The 15051-nt window shown below is 40.0% G+C and overlaps 1 protein-coding gene across 1 annotated transcript in view; it reads right to left on the bottom strand.

The window, feature by feature from the left end:
- Positions 1–15051, bottom strand: part of cspg4 (chondroitin sulfate proteoglycan 4) — a 91912-nt gene that overhangs the window by 10443 nt on the left and 66418 nt on the right. The window contains exons 4-7 of the mRNA XM_024282372.2: positions 12376–12555; positions 12008–12283; positions 8472–8648; positions 1581–1779 (exon numbers count right to left, since the gene is read on the bottom strand). Coding sequence (XP_024138140.1) covers positions 1581–1779; positions 8472–8648; positions 12008–12283; positions 12376–12555 — 832 coding nt within the window. The remainder of the gene's footprint in view (positions 1–1580; positions 1780–8471; positions 8649–12007; positions 12284–12375; positions 12556–15051) is intronic.

The raw sequence follows: 15051 nt of genomic DNA, 5'->3' as shown, positions 1-15051 counted from the left end.
TTAAAAAATGGATGGATAGTCTAAAATAAAAAAAAATAAAAAATCCCCAGTACATGTGTGATAGTTGCTTTTGGAGCAATGCAGTTGTTTGAAAAAAAGAAAAAATGACAAAAGTCTTTAGCGCTTTACTGTTTGTTGGGATGATTATTCTCTTGCTAGAGTCACATACTTCAGAAAATCAGTTTGAATTCTAAGACTAGATGCCTTAACATGATCAATGTGTTGTTTTGTCACAGGTGGCTTTCTCGCTGTGAGGCAAGAGCGCTAACCACTGCGCCACCATGCAGCCCTATATATATATATATATATATATATATATATATATATATATATATATATATATATATATATTAGGGCTGTCAGATTTGTCGCGTTAATTAAGGGTTAATTTGACATGTGCGTGACCCCGACAATTGTTTTGACGCATTAATCGTTTTCTCATACGTGCCTTTCCATACCGCGCGCGCGGGCGTCCCGTCATCACCCTCCAACCACTGAGCTGCTAGCTAAACCCGGCTCCGGTACGCGTCCAGTACCACGTCTGGTGGTACCGGCTCGCGTCCGGCGCCGCGTCCCGAGAGCTGCGGACCCCCGACGTTCCGAACAGCTAGCGCACCGGGGGACGTTTTAAATGTAGTTTAAACAACGCCAGTTATTTGTAGATGAAAAGATAAATCTCAGCTTTGAGTGTGTGGCCCGTCCCCCTTTAGCCGTGTGAGAATATGCAAAATATCCCAAAGTTCTGGAGGTTTAAGCGTGATCCAGCCCCAGCATAGCGGTCTGTCTGCCGGCATATTCATGGCGTGAGCTCCGCTGGACAGGTCGCTGCATCGAGCTGCAGCCAGAGAACGCAGCGGCTGTCAAACTATCCACAGTGTATCCCGCTTTTCTCAGTCTTTAATGTTTTAAAAAAACAAAAGTTAATTGGAAATGATAAATCTCTATTTCATTTATTACTGTAGTTCAGCAGAGGAGGAAAAGATTTGGTCCTGACAAAAAATGAACATGAAAGTGTTATGGAAATTTTATTTTTGATGTTTTTTAAATTTTATTTTACTGAACGTTGATTGAAGTTTTGAATTTAAAATGCCCTTCACTTGCACTTGGGCTTTTGTTAGGCATTTTATGTTACAGCCTTTTATTGTTAAGAAAGTTTATCTCAATACAATGTTACAAAATAAAGTATTTCTGATGAAAACTATTAATTTTGCCATTCTTGTTTTCATAATTAATGTAGAACTGCTTAATTCCACGAAGCACACATTTTATTTCTAAAAAAAAAGGACACATATTAATTTGCGATTAATCGTGAGTTAACTATGGATTAAAAATTGTAATCGCCTGACAGCTCAAATATATATATATATATATATATATATATATATATATATTTTTTTTTTAATTGATCTTCTTGGCCGCTTTGTTCTTTTCGGGGTCGCGGGGGTGCTGGAGCCTAACCTGGTTACTGATGTTCCATATTTATCACTTATCTCTCAGGCTTTTCTTCAGCCTTCTGAGTGTTGGTGCTGTAATGTACTAACAAGTAGCTGAAAGTTTCTCAAACTGATCCTGGAATTTACCCTCATCAATGAAGATGACCCTCTCTTCATTAATGTCAGCCTGTGTGAAATTCCTGATGTCCATCCCAGGCTTCTCCTTCAGGGCCACCCTCCCGTGGCTCAGCATTTCAATGTTGTAGACCAGCTCCTCAGGGGGCGTGTCTTCGTCCTCAGCGCTCAACATGCTGGACGTGATTTCCGCTGTGTCACCGGCTCGAATCTGTGAAAAATCAGGGGGAGGCAGAGATGAAAGGGCGTGACGCCGCCGATTACCCAGAAGATCACCAGATCAGTAAACAAGAGCTTGGAGTAGCAAGGCAAAGAAATAAACAAATTAAGAAGATAAACAAGAGGAGGCCCGTCCCACAAACAACCACCTCTACAGTACAATTTAAAAGGTTAATTATTCCTCGGCGGCAGTCTGTACGTTTCTGTAATCAGAAGATGGAGCACAGCGGCGCTGGCTGAATGACTCTCCCCGGGTGCCGGGCCTCTAATGGACTTCTAATGGTCGGCTGGCTGAAAGGAGCATTAATTGAAAGAAATGGGCCAGATCCCCAGAAAGACATTCTAAAATAGCTGAAATCAGTTGGGAGGGTGGCGCGCAGTAAGAGGAACATATCGATCTGGTGAGCCATTTGGCCTCGCGGAACCTCCCCCCTGCTTCTTCCAGACAAAAAGCTCCTGGCAGGACGAAGAGGTGCGAGTGCCACTACGACCACGGTCCTACCACGCCACTAGGAGTTTCTATAATTACTAACTAGGCTCTAATAAATCTGCTTTTAGTATTTGGGTCATTTTTTTTTCTAAGCACTTCTCCGTCTCCTGTCCTGCTCTGACCTCTAAAAAGTGAATTTTTAGGTCGCGGCTCAGAAAGACGAGAACTGAGACGAAGGCTGAGACGCCTTTCAGAGGAGAAGCAGCCAGCCAAAACAGTCTGCCTCATGAGGACACCATTACAAGACAAGAGGAGACACATCTTTGACTTCAGACTTCAACTTCTCACCTCATGGCTCATCTTAAAATAAACAATCCTCTGTTGTTATTGACCTTTGGTTGCTTGTGTACCATTCCACATTTTTGTATTGAATAATTGATAGTATTTAAAGGACCACAAGAAAGAAGACTTGAGAACATCAGTGCTGCTGTCAGCATGAACAGATGTGAAGGTTTGCTATTTTTTTAAAGCATAAATTACATATTTGTTTTTTAGAGACATGACATGTGTGTTTAAATTCTCCCTTCATGGTCTTATTCTTGGTTTAGGTTAAGAGTTTGTAGGTTTGGCTTGGAAAGCTTTGTAAAGCTGTTTGTCTCCTTCAGTGAGGATGAAGGATCATTTGGTGTCAGGTTTTTAAATCTTCCATATTTGGGATGTGGATTACAAAATTTTACCATTGCTAAGAGTTTGTTAGATTAAGTGAGCTCTCCCATCCTGATTACTTTAGGATTTTTGAACTGTACATGTATTTAAGTTACACTTCAACTAAATACCAACCATTTATTTCCCAAAAAAGGTGTTTTTAGATGAACAAAACTGAAAATAATTCTAAAATGTCCATCCATCTACCCACTTATTCATTAATCTACTCATTTATTTGTCCATTTATCCCATCTTTTCATGCCTCAGTCCATCAGTTCATGCTTTTTTTCAATCTATTCATCCATCCATCCAATCTTTTCATCCATCTATCCATCCATCCGTCCATCCATCCATCCGTTCACTCATTCCATCTGTTCATCACTAAATCTATCTGTTCACCAGCCCGTCCATTCGTCCATCCGTCCATCCATCCATCCATCTGTTCACTTATCCCATTTGTTCACCACTTCATCCACTGGTTCATTGGTCTATCTATCCATCCCTCCGTCAGTCCATTCATCCATCCATCTGTCCACTCATCACATCTGTTCATCCTTAAATCAATCACCAGCCCATCCGTCCATCCGTCCGTCCGTCCGTCCGCCCGTCGATCCATCCATCCACCTATCCCATTTGTTCACCACTTCGTCCGTCCGTCCATAGATCCATCCATCCCTCCATCCATCTCTAGGTGAGATCTTTCCATAACTTTTAACTGTTTTTTTTCCACACAAACTTCAGTACAGGCTGGTTTCTAATTTTCATTCCTCCATCTCAGCAGTGTTTGGTGTCCTAAATGAGCAGATCATGTGTTTGGTTCATGTGCGACATCCATCTAATTCTGTTTGAACAAAAGTAAAAACTTCTGCAAAAGCCTCTTTGGTTTTTAGCATCATAATTGATGAATCAATCAACTGAAGTGATGTGCTGAATTCTGAACACACAGAACAACTTTTATCCTCCTGTTTGTCTTCATCCTCACATATGTACAGCCTCACAAAATCATTTCAGAAACGTCTGGATCTGCTGGAAGGAGAGCAGAGAGTTGGCTCTTTGAGTGTTTTTCAGCTTTTTTTGAGACAAGTCTGCGGCAACACGCACATAGAGAAGTGTATAATTTGGTTTTCTTCCAGTCCAGTGAGTAAAACATCCCCTTCAGTTTCACACTCCATCTGAGTTGCATCACAGCAGCTCACAGCATCAACAGTTCAAAGCTGTAATGCATCATTACAGACCCTCAACTGTGGCTGTCTTTTTTCCCCTGGAAGACCGCGACTGCGTTTATAGCAAAATGATTTCTTGCACAGTGTGGTAATAATTCTGCAAATGTCATAATTTGTCTGAAAAATGCTGCAATACATAAAATAAGAAGTTTCAAATGTTGGATGCTGCACATTAACTGTGGAACAAGCAACCAATTCCCACACCTGCAGATAAAAGATTTCAGGGTTTTGGACTCCGCCCACGTATCAACACATCACAGGCCAAAGCTGAGACCCTGACAGTTTGACGCAATGAGTCTTCTTCTTCAAAGTTCAGATATTTGAACTCTGAAATCACAGCGCTGTGATGCCTGAAACACTGCAGCCGGACCGATGCTCAAACATCAAGTTAACACTAAAACTGGACTTCTCTGCATTCAGTTCTAGGGTGTATTCAGACTGGACATATTTGGTTTACTTAAAGTAGACTCGTTTGTTGTTGTTTTTTTTAACAAATGGCCCATAACGGCCACTGTAGCCAAGCATCACGGGATGTAAACAGAGTAGCAAAACATGATTGCAAAGATTAGGAGTTCCATTATTCTTTCTCTCATTGGTTTGCCCCACCCTCATAATTCCTGGCCAATGACTGAAGAGATTTTAGATTTTAGAGATTTTGTTTACAAACTTTGGTTCAAAACAGTATAGTCTGGTACACGCCAGTCTTAAAGTACAGACCAAACACATGGTTCAGTACTCGATCCGGACCTAATTAAGCGGACTCAGTCCGGATCAACTGACTTTTCCAGTCTGAATATACCCAAGTCAGTTTTTTCAGTTATGCAGTCAGTGTTGTGTCTTATTATTTATTTATGCATTTATTGGAAACGTATTTAAACATTTGGTTTAACTTTCTGTTACAATTTCAATAAAAATTACCAATATACTCGCAAAAAATTGTGCTTTTTCTTATTTTCAAAAAACATTCAAATCTGACTTTGGCAGTTATTGTACACAATGAGGCTCAAACCAAATATATTGGATTATTTATCTACCTGCTGAGCATAGATTGACTTCAAATAGTAATTAGTTTTTCATTATATAAATAGTTACCTCAAGGAATAAGAAAATAATTACATTTATGACATTTTGAAGCATGAAGTGTGTTCGTGTCATGGTTGGTTTTAAAGACATTGAAAGTCATGTTCTTGTAGCATTTTTTCTCATGATAAAGGACATATATAGTGAAAATTAAGCCTAAAATTGCATTTCTGAGTATTCCTTAACCATTTTGCTCTGAATCAGGAGCAGATGAGGAAATAGCATTTTAAAAAGAGCTCATTTGTGACATAGAAAACACGCTGGCCGGAACACTAATAGGAGAACACATAAACTGAGAGCTCTCAGTAATGTGGAGGAAAGGAAGGGTGGGGCTGCTCTAAATATTCAAGACTTTTTAGACAGCTAAGCATGTTTAGCAATTTAAGTATCATGAAGACTTTTTTTTGTTTATTTTTTGGATCATTGACCTTCTTGTGGGCTTCAGAATCCCTCCTTCAAATGTTTTTTGAACAGTTTTGAGATAAAATGCTGCCAACGTCACATATAGGAGAAAAATCCTTAAAGCACAAAAACCTTTCTGCTTCTTCCATAACTCTGATGAGTAACTGTATGTGCGAGGGGTATTTTAGACTCAACCTACAAGAAGATCACATCAGAAAAAAAACAAAACAAGTTCTTCAATATTAGGCTTTGTAGAATCCTCCATTTCCTCGGGGTTGTGTTTTGTTTGTTTCTCCTGGCCTGACAGTTTGTTACGAGGCTGCACTCAAAGTGTGTGAGCAGAGTCTAACCTAACAATCAGAGCCAATTCTGGACTCTGTTAAGAAGGCTTGAAGTGGATTTGTTTGCCTTCAAGCAGAACACCCACCATCCCCTGTGAGGCTTGGACGAGACAGCTGCTTAATGCACTCTTCTCCTTCATCCTTCTCCTCAAAGCAGCCTTCAACTCCAGGCATGCTGCAGCATGCAGACGTGGCCAAGCTGCTACAGAAGCTGGTCAGTCCGGAGTGAAAACACGCCATGGAAACCTTAACCGAACCACGGATCAGCCAGATTTATGTCCAAACTGCAGATAGAATGTGTTTGTTCAGAGAAACCTCCAAGCTTTTAAAACTTTGTTGATTTTATGGTTTTAGGGACATAATAGCAGAAGCTGCAGTCACCTCAAGTGGAAATGTGTGTCAAGGGATCTGAGGGAACCTGGAGTTTTTTAATTTCTGTTCATATTTTAATTTGTTCAGGGTATTGGGATTAATAAACAAACAAAAAAAAAAAAACATCAAAAAGTAGTAGTTTCAATGGGAAACTGCTTATTTTTGACATAGAACCAAAACGGTATTTGGCAAAATATACCTTTAAAACATTGAAAAGCTTTTATTTTAAAATAGTAGTGGAAGTAGTTGAAAATTAAGATTAAATTGTTTAAAATGGCCTTTAAAAACAAAATGTAAGCATTTTTGCTTACTCTGTTTATCTTGTCTATGTGTTCTAATAAAAAATGCTAGAAAATGAATCCAAAATATACATAAATTTAGTCAATTCAAACATTTTAACAAGCACAAAGGGTTTTTCATTAAGACAAATCCATAAAAAGTTAGTTTAAAAAGCTCGATCAGATTTGATTGTCTAACTTAAAATCCACCTTAAAGCCAGAGAAGTCAGAGATATGAACTGAATTTCACAGTTCTGCAGTGCAGTTCTCCACTCTCAACACTAGATGGCCCTCTTGGCCTGCTCTCTGTCTCGCTACTGCAACCCAATCTAGGGCAGGTATTCTGAAAATGGCCTTGCAAATTGATGGCTTATATAACAATCAATGCATTTAACAAGTAAAGGAATGGATTGCAAATTCAATTTCATCGGACACAATGACGGATATTTCATTTTGAGCCAGTAATGAAGTAGCTGTTGTGTTCGGCTGACACACTTTGCCGCTGTCTCGCCCTGAATATGAGGGTCTGTATTACCAGCTGGGTTTAGTATTTCTTTACCGGTTGAAGGCCAGGGTCCAGGCGTGAGTTCAAAGCATTTTTCTGGGGAATGTGAGGTGGAAAACTGCAGAAGCACGAAGAAGGCGGCATTCCATGCAGCGGGAGTTTTGTTGAAATCGTGTCTTTCGTGGCAAACAAAACTGGAGTTCTTTCCAAATAAAGATGCATCCAACGATGGAGAAACAGAAGCTCCCCGTCAGACATGTGTAAGCTCCGTAGGAGCATCTGTACTCTGTAAACTGGGCCGTGCAGTTTGAGCCAAACTGTGATCGGGCTTGTCATCGTGTCTGATCATCTGCTGCAGAGGTCACTGCACGCGCTCTCTTCCCGCTTTAAATCAACCCCAGCCCTGCGGGGCCGGGTCCTGCCCCGTGGGGGTTACACGTCCACATATTCTTATGCTATACATTCTGCAGGAGCAGCAGAGGACTGCGCGCCGCCCCTTCGCTCTGCCAGAGAGCCGCGGTCTCCGCGACGATCGCGGTTTTCCAAAAATACGGGTTGCTAGGGAGACGAGGAGCCACAGGCAGAGCAGGGAGGGCTGAATGACACAGTTGGTTTCCAGTTCTGTAAGCAGACTGCTTTTCCCAAATGCCCGACTGCTCTTACAGAAGACTCTATTGAACCCTCGAAACTTCTGTCTCACATCTGCTGGAAATCATTCTGAGAAATTTACGGCCATTAACGAATCCAAGAAGAACCAGAGTATGAACAAATACTCACATTTTTTAACCCTTTAACACCAAAGATATCGCCATTTCCGCAACCAATGTGAATAAATTGATTAACGTTGATATAAATGCAAGCATCTTTTTTTCTGCTTCTGAATCAGTTGAATTACATCATTTGCATAAATTCTTGAAGAGTCACGGTAGTCGAAAGAATGTAAACACTGGAGCTAAAGCTTCTTAGATCAAATTATACCTTTAGTCGAATTCCTCCTTATGGTGTGTAATGTCTGCAGAACTCAATGTCCGTACAAACATGTCTATATCAAATGCTTCAGGAACAGAATGTAAGCCTTGGTTTATACAGGATTCATGACCGATGAGAATGTTCAGCGTGGACATGAGCAATGCCTGCAGAGTTCAGTCAGAGTTCACAGAAAACGACAGAACTGGACTTCATACATCCGCTTCTCATTATAGTTTCTTCTGTGGGAAATCTAAATGGAGCTAAAACCATTGATCACCTTTGCTGTCACGGTTTCTAATATGAGAAAGAAAAACATTCTGACATGACTTCCTGTAAATTTAAAGATAGGGTTTAGAGGACTGGGAGAGGGAAGCTTTACCTCCAGGCCAGCGTTGCGTATCAGCATGGGCGGCTGGCTGTTGACGGGAATGATAGTGACTGCGATGGTGACGGGGAGGCTCCTGCGACGAATCTCAGGACAGGAAGCGGTGACAGTAAAACTGTCTTCTGTGGTCTCGCTGCTGTCATGGACGTAGAATATATCTCCAGACATTATCTGTGGGAGGCAAAAATAAAGCCCGTTGGTTTTTTAATCAGGCCTGAGCGGACTTAATCATGTTGACGGTGCTTCTGAAGTGCGCATGGCTGAAAAAAGTTCATATTTTTTCCACTATTTCTTACCTCAACAGTGAGGCTTTTGCTCATGCAGTAAAAACACTAATTTAATTTCTTCTGTGGCTCTGGAGGAACGTTGAGACCACATATATTAAGGTTTAGTAAAACATTTAGAGGATTATCAGACACAGAGAAACAAATAGATGCTTTCTGTTGCCTGTGCAGTAAACAGTAATTTTTTTTAAGCCAGACCTTTAATTGACTAAAATAAACATTCCCCTGACCTCCGCTACTTTGATCTTTGAAAATTGGTTTCCTGTTAAACTCCTTACCACAGTCAAATACAACACTTAACTGCTGCAGAGGCTTTTACTCACTGTACTTTAATTGTACCTACACATAACATTCAGCAAATGTGGTTTACCTTCTTAAAAAAATTACAAGAAAGAGTAAGTTAGCTAAAACAATGACCTATTGTTAGCCACAATGTCAGCCCTGAACAAGAGACGTACATTAGCATTAACAAAGCAGCTGTTTTAGTTTAAACTCTTAGTTTTAGAAACACTCTATAAAGTGTTGTTTCTTTTTGCTACCTGAGGTTATATGAGAAGTTAAATACTGGTCGCAGGAGCTTGTTAAAAATGTAAAATTAGCCGAAAGCCTACAGCTAGTTTAGCACAGGCTAACGCTTATTTCTGGGCTAGCATAATCAGATTTTAGCTTGGCAGTACACACTTAGTTAAAATAAATAAATAAATAACTCAATTAGATGGAGAGACATAGTTAGGTGTGAATTCTTTACATTTGTAATTATCATAATCTAGAAAATCTATGATTCACACAGGTTTTTTGATTTGGGCCAAAAATAGTATAAATATAATTATATCATGGTCCGGTTGAATACTTGATTCTGATTGGCTGCTGGTTGTGGATTAAGTAAGGGATAATGCCTGACGAAGTGTGCATTATGAGAAATGAATGCAGGACGCGGAGGCATGAACCGTCCAACATCTATATTGCTTTCCTTTGCCTTCATGTTACCGTGACAACACGCTGCATCATATCAAATAGTGTGCTTTTAGTGAAAAAGGGGTTTAGGTGGAAAAATAATAAGAATGAAGTGCTAAATATCAATTGAATATTTATGGATTAAAGTTAAAATTATTAGAAAGTGATGCTCTTGGCGGAAGCAACAGTCCTTCGCGACATGTTGAACGGTTCAGGCTTCCACAGCATTAATTTCTAACAATGCACACTTCGTCGGGCATTATCCCTTACTTGATAGACCACTAGGAACGGTTTTAAAATGGATCAAAAGATGATCGGACTGGGATTTTAAGTGCACTGATGAAAAAGCGTTAGAAGAAAATTTTCCAAGATTATGTATGGATAGCTGACGTTGCTAAAGGCAAACTCCCATTTTTGTTTTTACACCTAAAATATAGGCTGCATTTGAAACGGATTTTAGACAATATACGACAGAAATGTGATCAAACAAGCCATTTTTTAATGTGCAAAGTTAAAGGCCTAATAAATGAGGCCCACCAACTTATGAGAGTAAATTGAGAAGTCTTTTAAAACTTAAAAAAAGTCTCTAATGAATGCAGCCCCAGCTTTATAGCACACACAGTGGTGGCTTATTGGCCAAAATTTTACTTGTTTTAAGGGAAACTCTGATTCGATCAACCCATCCCAACTCACATACTGGGCTTGATGACTTGACACACTCACTGTGCTTTTTCCCACAAAGAAGAAAAATCAGAACTTTGTCTAAAAATGGCCAGTTAGCTGCTGGAATTAGGGAACCCACTGAACAGTGCAGGAAGTGCCAAATTGATCCCATATGACAGACGTCCTTCTGGAGTAACAGCCCCCATCGTCATTACTGATCAGGGAAAGTCAGCCAGACAATCAGTCTGCTTGCTTCAATAATAAACAGTAGGAGGTTCCCCGCACACATGGCCAACGCAGAAAAAGACTGAAATGTGAGCAACCTCTTAAAGCTACAGAAGTTATATTTTTTTCTCTCCAAATTGTGGCTACTGTACTTTAGAAAATCAGTGACTCCAAATGGAGACGTTTGCTAGTTGGCACCTAATAAGGTGTTTTACTGCGATGGTAGGCATTTTAACAGTAAAGGTCTAAAAGGTTAACATTCAGTGGAGACCAAATTAAGAGTTGGTGTTGCACTGAAACAACAATGGTTGTTTCTCTCGATTGTCTAACCAAGAGTTTTATACAAAACATCTGGAGCATGAAGTTGTTCCAAAACCTTGTGGCTCATTCATGTTAACATGCAAGATTTTGAACCCGATTGCAAAATTAATTGGAACATCTGTTGGGAGGAAGGGTATTACATTTTCTAAATATATATATATATAAACTTCTTGGACATTGATAAAGCTGAATATGAAGGGTCATTTTTGAGTTCACCCAATCAACATACAGCATTTGCTGATCTTCGACAGAAAGACAAGAGGAAAGAGATGGAAGTTTGTGTGTACCCTTGTTTTATTATAGAAAAGCACCAGTTTATTTTGGCTTCAGGCGGTCCTAAGGCATCGTCACTTTTTTCCACAACGGCTCAGCAAAGTAGAGTGGGCAGACTAGGGCTAGAGAGGTTGAAACTCTTATGTGATTACAACCAGAGCATGAGGTTTTATTCTGTCGGTAAGGACTCGTACATCTTTTATATATTCCTGTCTGAAGCACATGCGGCGATACCAAATAGAAGAAAAATTTAAGATCTTCTACTGCTGGGCACAAAAGCTCTCAAATTCTTGTCTTTACTCCTCTGATCCATCAAAGCAAATCTAAAACAGCATCTGACTAAGTAGAGAAGGCTTTCTTTTGCTGAAGTAAAACCCCGATCCAGACTTAGATGAGGTTTAAATATGGATTCATTCTCATGATTTGTAACATCTGATTAGCGACACAGACTGAGGACTGATCAAATCATTATCTTTTAAAGTAATCTTCTCCATTCTGATGCTCAGTTTTGAACTGCAGTAGGTCGTCTTGACCATGTCTACATCCCTAAATGCATTGAGTTGCTGCCATGTGATTGGCTGATTAGACCTTTGTGTTAACGAGCAGTTGGACAGGTGTGCCTAATAAAATGGCCAGCGAGTATGTTTATGTTCTTAACTTTTGATATTTAACGATTTGTCCATCAAAATAGGTTTTTTAGATATAGATATATATAGAATAAATTGCGACTATTTGTTAATGCCCATTTAAAAATACAAGACGACTGAATTTAAATTACAATAATTGATTTTACACGTTTCATTTACATACCTCTCTCCAAGAGAAATAGTTCAGTTGATATCCGTCTTGGTAACGGATGTCACCATGTTGGGGAGACGCTTCCACCACAAACTCAATGTTTTTCGAGCTGTAGAACGAATGTGAAATGTTTAAGACATCTGCGTTGATTTCCCTGCTGAAACCCTCTTTGACAGAAAAGTTGAAGGCCTGGACAGGAATCATGTGAGGGACAATCTCCACATTCATCTTCACGTTTCTCAGCATGCCATAATCGCTCTCAACATCCACCATGAAAGTGTCCACGCCCTGAAAGACATGAAAGTAATCATTTAGTTATGTCCATCACATCTAAATAATAGAATAAATTGCATAGCAGAATAAATAAAATGTATCTGAACCTGATCGGTAAGGGACACATAGACAATGAGGCCCTGATCGATGTCGTCCTGCGTGAAGGAGCTGATAGGGGTGAGGACCATACCGTCTGAACTGGTCGTTAGGTTGGCCACATGACCAAGCCTTGGAAACTGTTTGACTGAATACTGCAATTCTGTGGGAGCAAAATCACCGGCCTGCACCTAGAAAAGCAAATACAAAAATCATTGTTTTTAAGATCTACTTTTTAGCATGATTAAAGCACCCAGAAAGTTAGATTCATTTGTTAATAGTTAAAACAACACTTAAAGATATTCAACATCTCTAAAAATTGTCTTGTGCGGATTCTAAGTTTTGTCACAATCCAAAGGCAGGATGTATCCAGGACATCCAAAAAATCTCCTATTTAAAAAAAGGAAAACAGAAAAAACTGAAGAGTTCCCTAATTTGTTGTGTGTGACATCCAGAACTTTAAGCCCTAAATAGAACAATTGTGTGGTTGTGCATTTGAGCCATTCCAAACGCAAAAGGGGTGAATCATTTTAGGGCTGTAGTCCGGCCAATGGTGGTGAGTGCCAAACAAGAGTTTTATTACATGTTTGGAAATACATACACACTTGGAAAAAGCTTGGTGCGAAATGTCAAAGTGGTGCAAGTCCTGTATGAAACAGAAATTATGCGGTTCACTGCCAATGTTCTTGCAGTGGCGAATTTGGATTACCGTTATACCAGGAGAGTCGCCTTGGTCTTTATTTAAATAAAAACAAACAAAGCAGACGCCATTAGGCTCATTTCGATGTCTGGGTTCACCAGACAAACCATATTTACACGTCACAACAATTTTCGGTTTCCTGATTGGTCAAATTTCAACTTGGTTTAACTGGCAACATGCATTCAATCAAAGCATGTGTATAGAGCCCAAAAACAGCCGTAACAAGTTGCACAGCTTTGCTTGAACGCAAGAGTTTTGAAGCCAGAAACGTTCACATACATGCATTTTTAAAGACTTCATTGGAAGTGACTGCTTGAATCCACGTTGCTGAAGGTTGTGGGAATGTATAGCTTTAGGCTATGTCCGAATCTCCACCCTTATCCTTAACTACCAAAAAATTGTACAGTGCGGGACTATATAATGCCTTGAATTTTAAAAGCCCTCCGGCACGATGCTCACTACTTTACTTTTGTTTTTCTAAGCGAAATATAACCTCACCAATTTCACAAAGTGAAAATCAAATCAACAACATTTCTCAAACAAATCTATTTATGACTCCACTGTGTTTGATGATGAAAATGTGGATTAAAAAATTACATTTAAACATGTTTTTTGTTGGAAATATTGTTCAGTCGCAATGCAATGTGGTCTATATTCGCTAATGTGGCGAGCATGGATGCACGCTAGTTTTTTGCAAAGACATCTGGGAAATTTCTAGTGCTCTCGATTTTGGAATAAGCAGATTCAGACAGCACTAGAAAGTGGCAAACGCACTATATAGTGCGTAGGGGGGAATTCAAACACAACATTAATGTTAACCACAGAATCAAACTAACAATCTTAAATTTACAGCAGATATTTACTTGAGCTGAAACCATTAAAAGCAATAATACAAACCACTTGTGTACATTTGTAGATGATAAAAGGCAAGTTTTGTAAGAGGTCACATTCTGTGGAATTCTTTAAGGTTGCATGTGTCATAATGCGCTCATCTATAAGTAGCGGTCTGTCCTCTTAGACCTACTGTGAATGAAGACACATCACAGGACGGGGCATGTCAACACCAACAGAGGAGCACAGCCTTACTGTCTTCACTTCCACATCCTGGCAGATCACTTTTACTTTGGTGCCAGATCTAAACCTGCTGCTATAGCAACAATCCATCAAGTGCATATTCACACACATCTCATATTTAGGACATGAGGACTTTTTTCCCCTACCGTCTTATAGTAAGTGTCCATTGCCCTGCCCACAGAGAGCTTAGAGTGATACATTTAGATCGTGAACTCTCAAGATGAAGCCCAGGAGGAGGACACTGGATAAAGCCCTAAACTGTCAAGGCTGACTTTAAGCAATACTTTTGGTCTACACAGACAGATTTATGACTGTCTCAATCCTAAGTGGTTTTAATTGCATTTCCTGAGTTTAGAGTCTGGGAATGATTGCAGTCATATTTGGGTTTTTTCAATTAAAATAACATTTCCTTTTTTTCATTCATGGCTGGAAAATATCAGAAAGGGAAAAGTAAGTACAACAGTTTTAAGGTTGGACTATTTCTAAAACTGTCTTTAAAAACTGAAGATGTAGGAGGTAATACACTGATGTATTAAAAATGAAATAGATTTTAGATCTCTGTCAAATCTAATGGGCTGCACGGTGGCGCAGTGGTTAGCGCTCTTGCCTCATAGCGAGAAGGCCCCGGTTCGAATCCCGGCTGGGACCTTTCTGTGTGGAGTTTGCATGTTCTCCCCGTGCATGCGTGGGTTTTCACCGGGGACTCCGGCTTCCTCCCACCGTCCAAAAACATGCTTCATAGGTTAATCGGTGACTCTAAATTTCCCCTAGGTGTGAATGTGAGAGTGAATGTGTGTGTGATTGAGGCCCTGCGACAGACTGGTGACCTGTCCAGGGTGAATCCCGCCTTCGCCCATCAGTAGCCGGGATAGGCTCCGGCACCCCCGCGACCCCGAAAGGGAATAAGCGGCCA

This window comes from Oryzias melastigma, linkage group LG6 (genome assembly GCF_002922805.2).
Source record: "Oryzias melastigma strain HK-1 linkage group LG6, ASM292280v2, whole genome shotgun sequence".
In the NCBI taxonomy this organism is placed as follows: Eukaryota; Metazoa; Chordata; class Actinopteri; order Beloniformes; family Adrianichthyidae; genus Oryzias; species Oryzias melastigma.
The sequence above is the reverse complement of the archived record's forward strand: the minus strand, read 5'-3'. Positions and strand labels throughout refer to the sequence as shown.